General features: G+C 40.5%; 1 protein-coding gene across 1 annotated transcript; it reads right to left on the bottom strand.

Moving 5' to 3' along the window:
- Positions 2,155 to 10,084, bottom strand: TOMM7 (translocase of outer mitochondrial membrane 7). The gene is made up of 3 exons (XM_005679037.3): positions 9,889 to 10,084; positions 6,585 to 6,633; positions 2,155 to 2,387 (listed from the first exon to the last, which is right to left on the bottom strand). The coding sequence occupies exons 1-3, from the start codon at positions 9,989 to 9,991 to the stop codon at positions 2,372 to 2,374; spliced, it is 168 nt and encodes a 55-aa protein (XP_005679094.1). The 5' UTR covers positions 9,992 to 10,084; the 3' UTR covers positions 2,155 to 2,371.

The following is a 13,969-nucleotide window of genomic DNA, read 5'->3' as shown; positions in this document are numbered from 1 at the left end:
ACTTTCTTACATATGAAAATGAAATGAGAAAAACTATAGAAATGGTCAATAGATTACTATAGTTGCCAAGGGTGTGAGGGAGGGAGGTTAGCTATTAAAGAGGCAACCTGAGAGATGCTTGTGGTAATGGAAAAGTTCTGACTGTATCAACATCAGTATCCTGAAATCATATAGTCTTACAAGATGCCACCACTCGAGGAAACTAGGTAACGCATAAAGGGATCTTTCTATATGGGTTCTTACACTGTATTGAACTCTACAGCTCTCTCAGATAACTTTAATTTAAAACAACGCTGGAAGTAACTAAAACACACACATCATTGGAGGTCATCCCATTTCTGATCCAGCTGAAAATGTGCTTTGCTAACAAGCTTCTAGGACTAGGATTGCTAGTCTAGGATCAGCTATGCCAACCACACAGAGTAGGAAACGGCTACCCACTCCAGTATTCTTGTGGTTTAGGGACTAATGCATTGAGACTAGTATTATCCCTATTTTGTGGAAGAAACTCCAGTCTAAAGAGTAAGTGACTTCTCTATGAAGGGCAGTAGGAACTAAGTAGCAGGACCAGGACTCAAATCAGGTCCTGTCGGCTCAGGGTTTGTCTAAGCAAAATTAAGGTCGGAAATAATCTATTGCACAGCAAAAATTAACACAACATTGCAACTATACTCCAACTTTTAAAATTTTTTTAAAATAATAAAAAGTTAACACAGAACAGACTCATGTTTGCTCAACAGGACTGCACTGTCCTAAAATCTAACATTCAATAAAATGTAGGAGCTTAATTATAAACATTTCACAAACCTTCAGAAATAAACTTTAAAGTGTAGACTTAGTCTCAGTTCTTATCCTGTGCCTTGAACAAATGCTTAAATTCTGTTCCTTAGCTTCCTCAGATATGAGAACTAGGAACTAGTCCCTTTCTACTTAATTCCCAATTTCTTACTTCAAAAATATTTCTGGGTTTTATAAACAACTACAAGTTACCTCCTGAAGTACAAAACCACTTATGTTTCTTATCCATGTAAGTATTTTATCAAATTGGGCACTTGCCATAGCTTTATTTTCTCAAGTTCTAGAAATCCTGAGTGAAAAAGAAAAATGTGTACCAAAATATTAACAAAAATTCACTGACAACCCATTTAGTAGAAAGAATGGGGGTGTAGAAGGCAGCCACAATTTTAAGCAATTCTAGGGGATTTAAAAGCTAGTCAGAGCTCTTAGCAAAAGCATACACGCTCAGATTCATGAAATATTAAAGCAATTACATTAAGTACATACCAGAAATGATTTCCCTGCAGTTAGCTCTCAAGAATTCCACTTTAAAACTCCCTCATGCAATAAGCTTCCGTAATAGTCCACATCTCCAAGGCAAAGATAACAAAACTTAAATCGCCAAGAGGGCTTTACATTAGAAATAAGGAGGGTATTTCTGGTAATGATTGGTCCAGTTACCTGAGATCACATTCATGATCATTCTCTGACCCAGACGTTTAAAACATTCAATCCAATGTGTCATCACTTGTTTCAAGCCTACTTTCCTATAATTAATTACAATTCCCCCAAATAAGGAAATAGATCTGTTTTGTGAGAATTACAAAAGCTAAGTTTAAGAAAAAGGGAGGTGACTGGTGCCTTCAAATACAGATAAAGGTCCCAGGAAACCACAACATAGAACTGAACTAGTTCCCATAAACGCTTTTATCAGAAAATAGGAAGTACTACTGTTCTGTGCAGATCTCCACGGGCTCCTGCTCAGCCACCTCCAGCTTCCTAGTGAGGGAAATCTTAAGACTCACATTTAACTCACAAATCAGACATATAAGCCTCCAATGCCATTCTCATGCCCTGCCAACACAGCCAAAGAATCCTGTTTCATCAGAATGTCACCCCTGGAAGTTAGGGCCCAGTACGTCACAGAGAGCTCTCTCTCCTTTTACTACCTCAGAACATCTCAAAAGGAGTTATTAATTCACCGCAAAGGGAAACCAGAATCCATTTGTTAAGTGAACAGACATGAATTAACTTGGAAATGTTCTTCTTTTTCAAAGTATCATCTAGACACATAGATCTCTGTTTTGAAAAAGTACCAAATGGCTAAATTTTTACCTGACAGTCCTATTAGGTTCAATTCAAAAAGGACTCAAGACATAACATTGTTAAAAACATTTATTTTAATACAGTCTATCATAAATAAGTCAGTAGAGGTTCCACTCTGCCACAGACGCATCTGAGAAGTAAGAGCCCTGTGCCATCCAACTGGTGACCGTCTGAACGATGTCCCATCTCTTATCCCAGCCAGAGAGCACACCTTCCATGCTGTTCCTCTGCATTGACTGCTTCCAAAACCAGATGACCAAACAGTCCTTTATCCCCAAAGTAAGCTAAAATGTTTGTGAAGAGGAGAAATAAATTAAACCCCAAAGTAAAAGCTTCTCAAACACAGGTTAAGAACTAGAAGATTTTATACATTTATGTTCATGTTTACTCAACCATCAAATTCAGAATTAGCAGAAGAATCAATCTCACTGAGTAAAAAAAGCAGAGACCTATTTAAAGAAATACAATTTTATTAGTTTTAATTGTAGTTACCTATTATAAACAAAAAGGAAAACATAAATTGAGGTCAATCAAAAGAGTGACATGAAGGATTGATGAAACTAGAAAATAAAGGTATATCCTTGATAGATACAGAAAGGAGACAAGATGTGTTTTATTTCTAAGCCCTGTTGATTAAAAATGTAGTTTCTAGTAGTAAGTCAACTTAAATAAAATTGCATTACAAAATGACAATATAAGCATTCTGTTAAGTTTGTATTTATAAAGTATTTTCCTTTTGTGTATAAAGCAAACCAACATGCATTTATTTTCAATTTTCAAAAGTGTATTAAAATCTCCCATTAGATCCCAAGTATATTTGCATACAGTTAAGATATGAAAACAAAATATTCATTTATCAAGGTCTCTTCCTCATTGGCACTGAGCAACTAAGATAAACAGAAAAGAAAATCTTCCTTGGCCTTATACAGATAATGGGAACAATCATTCTCCCAGTTAGTTAATATTCATGTATTTTGCCTAAATAATGTTTTACTAAGATATTGCCCCTTATTCACTAAATACTGCATTTCGAATAAGGCATTCATATCAAACAACCTAATACACAGAACCATCCTGTGTGAAAGAGGATAGATATTGATGAATGGGGACCTAATCCCAAGGAATCCAACAAGTTAACAAGGAAAATACACCAGTAAATCTTGAACTACATTATTTTCATAAGTACTATATAAATAAATTTATATATAAACAATAAACTTTATATTCCTGAGTTTTACATTAATAAAACATTTACATAACTGAAAACCCTGACAAATACAACTCTATTCCTTTCAGACTAGGCAACCCAGGAAGACCTCTTTAGTCAGTCTTCCCAGTATAAGCAGCATCATATATGAAATTCTGTAACAGGATAACCCTTTTCAGCACTCATTTCCTTCCTAAATCACAAATACCCCTGGAAAGAAATCAGAAAATGTCCCTAATGACAGAAAAGAATGATCACCACCACCAGAAAGGAGAGGAGCACTGAGATGACGATAAAGACATGAAAAAGCGGGCGGGGGGGTGGGGGGTGGCTGCCTCACTTTGAAGGGCCAACTCCTGGTGAGATATCTGAAGCCAGTAGTACAGAAGGGCAGATCTATCCCCACTGCTGGGTTCTGTATCACCTGGGGCACAAAATACTGTTTCCCAGCATGCAGGTCCAGTCTAAAAACTGTACAAGAAGAAATGCTATATCAATTCCTGTCCCAACACCACAAAGAAGTTAGGATCCTTTAATTAAGTTAATTCAGCACTTTCAAAGTGTTCCCCAAGTATCTGGCAGCTACTTCAGGTACTCACAGGACAAAACAAATGAAAACAAGCACAAGCATAATACAAAGCAGAGAATGAGATGCAAAACACAAAAAATGGAGCAGTTTCTGCTAGGAGAAGGTGGAAAAGATTTAAGGCAGAGGTGTTGAGATTGAGCTTTTCTAAGGGTAGGTTTTCATCTAGTGGAAACAAAGGGAAGAAGCATTCCAGGCAGATGGAGAACAAGCATAAGGACAAAGGCATTAAAAAATACAGTTTATTCTGAGATTCACACACAGTATCATGTAGCTAGAGCCTAATTTTCACAGGAGAAAAGTGGGGTGAAGGAGATGACAGAGAAAGCCTAAAATTATTAAGTTTATTGCTCATACATTATGTGTCAAGCACTGTTAATACTTTACATACAATAATCTTATTCAATTCTCAGGACAATCTTATAAATCAGATATTATAAACTTATAAAAGACGAAACTTCATCTTAGGTTAATAGCCTCTTGGAAAGAAGTATTTGATAATTTTCAGTCCTTGAAAAATGTTCACACAGCTTGACCAGGTAGTCCCATCTCTGATAGTATTTCCTAAGGTACTGTTTCCCTTAGGAAATAACTGGTCTAAGGTCAATCAGCTACTCAGCAGCAGACACATTACCTGAGTCCCCATTTTACAAAAAAGAAAACTGATAGTTCAAAGAGTAAAAACTAAAAACAAAAAAGCCTGATGGGGACCTCTGAAAGCAGTTTTAAGAGGCTGTACCACAAAAGATTAAGAAAAGAGAGGGAAGTGAAGAAAGGAAGCAGGGAGTGAAGACCATTCCTTGAAGAATTTTATCAGTAAAGAGTAACAGCATAAATGGACATGTGGACGGCACGTTTGGCGGTACCCTGCAGAAAAAAATCTTGCTTTGAGAAAAGGAGAGACTGGCAAGGCAGAGAAGGTGGAGGAAATTCATATCAGATCACACTGTGCTAAGGAGCAGATCATACTATCTGCAGGAGGCCACATGACCCAGTGGAAAGTGTACAGGTCTTCGAGACAGACATACATCACCACCCACAGACTGTATCATCAGCTCTGAAGGACTGAAGTAACAATTAGTGATGCTGTATATAAAGCACTTAACACAGTGGCTGACACACTACAAATGACTGTTAGTAATATGACCATTATTATTCTTCCCATTCTAGAAAATAGTAGCTTACATTAGCAGTGTGAAGAAACAGATCTAGAATAGCAGTAAAAAGTCTGTTAGGACAATCCACAAGAAATGTCTGGAAGACAGGTCAAGGTGGAATTCCACAGCACCTGTGCACAGGCGCTACTCATCCCAGTGCTATGAGTACCAGTCCTTTCTACAAAGTAATTCTTCCTGTTCCAGATTCTGCCACACACACACGCATACATACGGTTTTCACAAATATGTACACACACGTGCATATGAGTATATGTATACATATACTCCGTGTAGCTGTATGTGTGTACGTGGAAGTTTTCACCAGTGTTTATCCAACACCATCAGGGTTGTTTTGGAGAAAGGAAATTTGAAAGGAATGCATTTTCAGAGCCACAAATGTCCGTACTGCTGCTGCTGCTGCTGCTAAGTCGCTTCAATCGTGTCCGACTCTGTGCGACCCCATAGACATCAGCCCACCAGGTTCCGCCGTCCCTGGGATTCTCCAGGCAACAACACTGGAGTGGGTTGCCATTTCCTTCTCCAATGCATGAAAGTGAAAAGAGAAAGTGAAGTCGCTCAGTCGTGTCTGACTCTTCACGACCCCATGGACTGCAGCCCACCAGGCTCCTCCATCCATTGGATTTTCCAGGCAAGAGTACTGGAGTGGGGTGCCATTGCCTTCTCCGAAATGTCCGTACACTGACTTATTAATCCCATGAGAATTTATCACAAGGAAATAAATCTAAATCTATAAAACCTATGTACATAAAAATGTTTGTTACATTGTTAATTAAAATACTAAAAAAACCCTGAAAAACCTAAGTGATCAACAACTGGAAAATACATACGCTATCAATTCTAATTCGGAGAAGGCAATGGCACCCCACTCCAGTACACCCCAATCCCATGGATGGAGGAGCCTGGTGGGCTGCAGTCCATGAGGTCGCGAAGAGTCAGACACGACTGAGCGACTTCACTTTCACTTTTCACTTTCATGCATTGGAGAAGGAAATGGCAACCCACTCCAGTGTTCTTACCTGGAGAATCCCAGGGACGGGGGAGCCTGGTGGGCTGCCATCTACGGGGTTGCACAAAGTCAGATACAACTGAAGCGACTTAGCAGCAGTAGCAGCGATTCTAATTTGGGGTGAAAAAAAAATTATCTGTACTGTTGTTAGAATGATACAGAAAGTTTCACATATCTTAATAAGGATAAGACAGGAATATGGGAATTAAGAACAGTTCAGATTTTAAAGTGGCAGGATACGTTAGTTCTTTTCCTTTTAAAACATGCTTCATTATGATTATAACACAGCACAGTAAACAGAAATTAGGAAGATGAGAGAAAGCAGTTACCCGATAATGCAAGTTAGACTGGTCTGCAAATTGCTGCAATTTTCCAACAGCCCAAAACTACACCTGACTGATAAAGCTCCATTACAATACCTAGCACTACTTCTCTTCTGCTTGCCATGATTTAGTACTTATATATGAACATTTGCCCTGCAATGCGTATTTGTAAGAGCAGTACCTCAAAACAGTTGGTTCAGGCATTCCAGGATCTGCACCCCTCTTAAATCCTGGGGGAAAGGGAGAGGGAAGAAAGAGAATAAAGACCAATTAAAACTCTAGCAGACAAAAAATTTACAATGTTTTCTTTCTAAATCAGTATTTGGTAGCTAGAATGACATCCACATCTACCAGAATTACCTAGATTTACCTGTGCAACAGAATAGTTTTGAATCTTCACTAGAGTATGCGATCATGTGCAGAACTAATCAGTAGGGAAGACAAACTACCTTATTCCTATAATAGTAGCCCTTAGCATACACTGTCTTTCATTCTTAGTCATTACCCACAAAAAAGACAAACTACCAAATGAAACTGAATGAAGAACTACAAAGAGTACTAAGACTTTTTTTTTTAAAGCATATTAAAAAAAAAAAAACTTACTTATTTTCTATTGGAATATAGCTGATTAAAAATGCTGTGTTGATTAACAATGCTGTGCTGGTTTCAGATGGAGAGTACAGGGACTCAGCCATGCATATACATGTACCCATTCTCCCTCAAACTCCCTCCCACCCAGGCTTCCACATAACACTGAGCAGGGTTCCCTGTGCTGTACAGTAGGTTATCCATTTTAAATACAGCAGTGTCTACCTGTTCATCCCAAACTCCCTAACTATCCATTCCCCTCATTCTTCCCCACCCCACACGAGGTTGTTCTGTGAGTCTGTGAGTCTATTTCTGTAAAAAACTATACTTTTTTAAAGAAAAAAATTGAACATATCTTATTTTATCCCCATGAACCTCTCTTTACAAAGCAACCAAAGGCTGGTGATAGAGGGGAAAAAACCTTCAAGCTATTGTTAATTAAATCAATGCTCTTATTACTAGCAATAGCTGTAATCAGACTAATCAGCATTTAAAGATGATCCCTGACCCTGTGTTTGGGGAACCAGAATCTTTTATAATGGGCAGGGACAGCATGCCTCCCCTTTACCCTGGTACTATTTTCCAAAGCTGTCCACCCTACAAACATCCTTAAAAACATGAACAAAGAGTGGTCACTGCCTCTCCTCACAAGATTTATAGAAATTCAAGACACTATGGAGAATTGTCTTCCAACAGGTAACTCACTAAAACCTTTTTGTTGGCAAATGTCCAAACAGATGCTTTATCAGGTCACTGTCCTATTTTATAGCACTATATTCCCACTGTACTTTAAGAAGCACTAAAAGGTTGTTTGAAACTAAACTACTCAAGAAATTCAATATGCACTTGCAAAATTTTATTGAGAGCTGAGGTGGAGAAGTAAAGCATGGGAACTAGGTCAGACCGAAAATTAAGCTTAGATACACTATGAGGAAAAAACAGTGGTTAACAAGGAAAGATAAAAAGATAACCTTAACATCAGTCTCCACCTGAGCTAGACACAAGGGTACCAGCACTAAACTGTAGGATTACTGGTAATCCTAGTAAAAAGAAAATAGCCAGTGTGCACAAAAAGGAAAATAATTCTAGGGTGGAAAAGCATTATCTACTCTTCAGACCAAAACCCTCCTTATACAGATTTTAACAACCAGCTGCAGCTTTCTGGCAACAGAAAAGGAATTTCAAAAAGGAGAGGAGAAAAGGTACCTGAAAAAGACTTATAGAAGAGCAAAGACTCCACATGGACAAAGAAAGCAGGTGAAGACTAAAATGGGACACGACATACACAATGGAAATAGGACACAGAACAAAGAAGGGGAAGAATCGAAGACCCCTTAACTTCCTTCCTTAGCTAGAAGGACGGCTCCTCCCAGTGTTTGCCTAGCAAAACTGGGCCCTTTTACAGATAAGTGAAGGCTGGGGAAGAGGACAGTTTGGGAGAAAGAAGGGAATAACAGCCTGTAAGAGCAGGCTAATTACTTGCTCTAATTTTCAATACCTACACAAAGTTACTAAAATCTGGGGAACTAATGCTTCTTTTAAAAATGCAGTACTTCCCTGCTGGTCCAGTGGCTAAGACTCTCTGCTCCCAAAGCAGGGGGCCAGGGATCCATCCCTGGTCAAGGAACTAGATCCTACGAGCTACGACTAAGAACTGGCACAGCCAAATAGGTAAGTCGTTTTCAAAAAATGTGTTGTAGGGACTTCCCGGGTAGTCTGGGAAGCGGTTAAGAATCCGCTCTCCCACTGCAGGGAGTGCAGGTTCAATATCTGGTAGCGGAAGTTTCACATGACCACGGTGCAACCAAACCCCGCTCCCCCTCCCCCCCAAAAAATGCGTTCAAAATAAGGGAGGAAAAGGGTCTTTTAAAGCCCTGCATTCTGAAGTATCTCCAGGTTATTAGTTGGCTTGCAAGTCTTGGGCAAATGGGAGCCACAATTGCCTACGGAATATCCAGCATAATCAAACGCTCCGTCAAGGCTGAGTGAATGTACTGCGTCTTACAAAAGACGTGACACCTAAAAAACATAAAACCAAAAACAAGCAGCAGCATCTAGTTAAAAGTCATAGGATTGTGAAATGTGAACCGGAGTTTTTCAAAATGTCAAACTCTACGCTCAAACTGACAAAGGCGGAACGCTATCCACTCCGTCCTACTACCTGAGCCGGGCAATCAGTTTAAAAATACAAAACTACCCCAGGCGAGAAACGGTGTAAAGTCTCAATGTGCGGCCCTAGGCAAAAATATGGGCCCTACCACTTTCAAATTTCTGCAATACAACATGGTGGTTAAGAGTATGGGCCTTGTTGGGCCACTGCTTGAGTTCATAGCTCCCCCATTTGACAGCTGTGTGGCCTTCAGCGAAAAACAAAACTGTTCTATGCCTCGGTTTCCCCGCGCGTAAAACCTTTATCTGCACGTGAGAACGCAGAAGCATCCAACAACCACTGTCATAATCATGCCTCAAGGCAGTGGCATACCCACGAGGCTTAGAACCTCTTTCCACTTAGGCCCACCTGGCAAGATGACAATAACCTTCCGGAAAACACACCTAGTGTCCAAATGTGAATTAATCACTTTCACACACAGGTCCACGCACATCAGGACTTTTCAGGTCCCCCAAATCCTGAAAAGTAGGTCACCTCTTGCTTACAAATGTAGTAACTGCACGGGAAATATTACGTGACTTGTTAAAGACCAGAAAGAAAAAAAAGGGGTGGGGGGGGGCGGGTAGATAGAACAAGAACGCGAACTCAGCTTAGACGGACCACGCTTGACCAGAGAGCCTCGAAAGACGCGCTCGGCGTGGTCGCGTTTCTCCCTCACGCCAAAATGGAGTCTCAGCATCCGCACCCTCTTCCCTCCCGTCTCCTACCAGGTTCTTCTCCCACTGACCCAGGTAAATCACGAGAGGAATAAAACCCCATCGGATGGCAAATTGTCCTCCCTTGAAAAGTTGTTGCAGCCTCTGCTTGGCCTCTTTGCTCAGCTTCACCATTGTAACAGCGCTACCGACACCCGTGAGACAACAGCAGCAAACAGCGTCACGAATCTGCACGAAAGGAGACGCGCACGCGCCACACCGGCCTTTACGGCAGGAGTCGTGAGCGTCGCCAAACGAAGGTCGCAATTCATCCTCCTTAACCTGCCTCGCCCCTCCGCGGCCCCGCCTGTGGAAGCGCATGCGTTGTTGATTCTCTTCGTCGTTGCTGCTGCTGCTAATTCTCTTCGTTAGGAGGTCCAAATTCCCTTTGCACTATTTAGGAATCGCCAGGTTTCTTTGATTGCTGGATGCCTGGGGCAATGTTCAGGAGATTCCTTCAGCCCAGAACGCCCTTTCTCTTCCTACACCCGCACCCACTTTTCAAAGTTTATCTCCAAGTGTTTTTTTATCTAACAGAGAAGGAACGTTAGGACTGAATATTAGTCCCAACTTTTATTCTCACTTGCCGTGTATTCTTGGACAAGTTATTTAACTTCCCTCTTTATCAGCCCTGGGATTTCTTTGGAGGGAATGATGCTAAAGCTGAAACTCCAGTACTTTGGCCACCTCATGCGAAGAGTTGACTCATTGGAAAAGACTGATGCTGGGAGGGATTGAGGGCAGGAGGAGAAGGGGACGACAGAGGATGAGATGGCTGGATGGCATCACTGACTCGATGGACGTGAGTCTGAGTGAACTCCGGGAGTTGGTGATGGACAGGGAGGCCTGGTGTGCTGCGATTCATGGGGTCGCGAAGAGTAGGACACGACTGAAAGACTGAACTGAACTTTATCAGTTTGTTTCTTCAAACTGAAGGTTGATCTGTAAGGAAGATCACAAACTGCCACCCAACAGAGCGTCTGTCCATGTCTTCTTTGACTCCCAAAGTATTTGGTTATTTTTAAATTTTAAATTACTTGTCAGCATCTTAAAGTTTGGGAAAGTTCGCATGAAAATCAGGACGTTTTCAGAGAAGTTGGCGAATTTCATTGTAGTCAGCACCCCTCTTGCCCCCGTTCGTTTAGAGTTGCAGTGATCCTCACCCTTGGCTGCACAATAGAATCAATGAGGAGATTAAAAGGCTCACTCTTGGGGGCCAACTCCTACCAATCATGATTAATTAGGAGTGGGGCCTGGCCTTTGCTTACCTTTGAAGTTCCCAACTTCTGATTCAGTAACTGCCCATCTGCAGTTCGCATTTGGGCTTCTACCTCAAGGTTTGAACTCTTTTTTTTTCCTGTATTTATTTATTTTTAATTGAAGGATAATTATTTTACAATATTATGTTGGTTTCTGCCATGCATCAACAGGAATCAGCAACAGGTATACATATGCCCCCTTCCTCTTGAACCTCCCTCCCACCTCCTACCCCATCCTACTCCTCTAGCTTGTCAGGAAAGGCCAGAAATTGCTTCCCTGGTGGCTCAGAGGTTAAAGCGTCTGCCTCCAACACGGGAGACCTGGGTTCAATCCCTGGATCGGGATGGTAATAACCCACTCCAGTATTCTTGCCTGGAGAATCCCATGGACGGAGAAGCCTGGTAGGCTACAGTCCACGGGGTCACAAAGAGTCGGGCACGACTGAGCAACTTCACTCACTCACTCAAGGCTGTAAGAGATTGGTGACTTTCCTGACTCACCTTCAAGATACATTATATTTTCTTTTAAATTCTCTTCTTTAAAAAGAGTTTATTTGAGTGAAAATTTGTTTAAAACAAGAAGTTCCAAACCAGAAGTGGTTAGAAATGCTCACTCTTTAAAACTCATAAGGTGCTCATGGCTCCTCTAAAATGTCCCTCTGGCTTTGTGGACGTTCCTGTGCCTAGCTCATTATCGTGATAACAACCAGTCTATTCTGTCTGTGTTAAGTGTTTTAAATACAAAATTAGTCTTAATCTTTCAAAGAATTTAAAACAGTAAAGCTTATTTTACTACATTTTTGCTAATATTCATTTTATCATTTGGCTGTGCCAAGTCTTAGTTGCTGCATTCAGTTCAGTTCAGTTCAGTCACTCAGTCGTGTCTGACTCTTTACGACCCCGTGGACTGCAGCATGCCAGACTTCCTTGTCTATCACCAACTTCCAGAGCTTGCTCAAACTGATGTCCATCAAGTAGGTGATACCATCCAACCATCTCATCCTCTGTCATCTCCTTCTCCTACCTTCAATCTTTCCCAGCAGAAAGCAATCTTTCCTGAGTCAGTTCTTCGTATCAGGTGGCCAAAGTATTGGAGTTTCAGCTTCAGCATCAGTCCTTCCAATGAATATTCAGGACTGATTTCCTTTAGGATGGACAGGTTAGATCTTGCAGTCCAAGGGACTCTCAAGAGTCTTCTCCAACACCACAGTTCAAAAGCATCAATTCTTCGGCACTCAGCTTTCTTTATAGTCCAACTCTCACATCCACACATGACTACTGGAAAAACCATAGCTTTGACTAGATGGACCTTTGTTGGCAAAGTAATGTCTCTGCTTTTTAATATGCTGTCTATGTTAGTCATAACTTTTCTTCCAAGGAGCAAGCATCTTTTAATTTTATGGCTGCAGTCCCCATCTGAAGTGATTTTGGAGCCCAAGAAAATAAAGGCTGTCACTATTTCCATTGTTTCTCCAACTATTTGCCATGAAGTGATGGGACCGGATGCCATGATCTCAGTTTTTTGAATGTTGGGTTTTAAGCCAACTTTTTCACTCTCCTCTTTCACTTTCATCAAGAGTCTCTTTAGTTCTTCTTCACTTTCTGCCATAAGGGTGGTATCATCTGCATATCTGAAGTTATTGATATTTCTCCCAGGAGTCTTAATTAGAGCTTGTGCTTCATCCAGCCTGGCATTTTGCATGATGTACTCTGCGTATAAGTTAAATAGCTAAGGTGACAATATACAGCCTTGACTTACTCCTTTCCCAATTTGGAACCAGTCTGTTGTTCCATGCCATAATTGCTGCATACAGACAGGATCCTTTTTTTTTAAGGTGCAACACATGGGATCTAGTTCCCTGACCAGAGATCAAATTCAGGCCCCCTGCATTGGGAGCAGAGTCTTACCACTAGACCACCAAGGGAGTCCTTTACTTTACTAAATCTTATAAGAAGTAAACTGTTTATATTATAGGCCTCCTTTTACAGGTCAGGAAACTCAACCTTTTATCCAAATGCCTGATACATAGTAAGGGTGCATTTCTGTCAGTGAAACTGAACAATGCGATAGTCATTTGCCTTCATCAACATTCATGGAGCTATATGCTAGGCGCTAGAGATGTAAGACTTTTTTTTTTAAGGCATTGCCTTTAAGAACTTCATACTTGGGTGGAAAAGATGAGTAAATAGATGATTCCAATATACTGTGAATGTGCTAAGTCTCATGATAAAGTTACACACAAAACATGATGGAAAGACAAATGGAGGACACTTTACACTGCTTAGAGGCAAAGAGGAAATAAATTTGAATTGTTCAGGCAAAATCAACAGGTCTTTTTGGCCCAATGAATGTGGAGGGCAGAGTTGAAAGAGGTGGTCAAGATGCCTGCCCAGTTTTTAATTTGTGCAGCTTACTAAGTAAGCAGTCTTACTCCTTGGTCTCCACAAAGTCTAAGGTATATAGATTCACATTCACAGTGATTCCTACAGATAGGGATGGGGATTCAGGTAACATTGTAATGGCTGGAAGTGCTGCAAAACTTCAGTACTAAATTAGTAATATATATATAATGTACACGGAAGAGATTCTTCTATTATAATAATAATCACTATGCACTTGTTACTATGTGCCTAGAAAGAAATGTAGAGAAATATACCTCAAACACTTTGTAATAGTAATTATCTCAGGGGATGAGGGAGGAAATTGATGGAAATCCTTACTTTTCATGTATTTCTCTGTAATATGTTGCTTGTTTTTCATAATGAGCATATATGACTTCTATGAAAAAAAAAGGTATATTTTAAAACAAAATTAAACCCTCTAAGGACTCCCCATTGCCTTCAGGATAAAAGA

The sequence above is a fragment of the Capra hircus genome, chromosome 4, assembly GCF_001704415.2.
Source record: "Capra hircus breed San Clemente chromosome 4, ASM170441v1, whole genome shotgun sequence".
Classification (NCBI taxonomy): domain Eukaryota; kingdom Metazoa; phylum Chordata; class Mammalia; order Artiodactyla; family Bovidae; genus Capra; species Capra hircus.
This window is presented reverse-complemented; position numbering and strand designations above follow the sequence as displayed.

What these genes read in the sequence shown, in the direction of transcription:
- TOMM7 (XM_005679037.3), bottom strand. Translation starts at nt 9,991, where the DNA reads ATGGTGAAGCTGAGCAAAGAGGCCAAGCAGAGGCTGCAACAACTTTTC. An exon ending in TCCTCTCGTGATTTACCTGG is followed by an intron (nt 6,634 to 9,888) that starts GTCAGTGGGAGA and finishes CCTTTCCCCCAG; the next exon opens with GATTTAAGAGGGGTGCAGAT.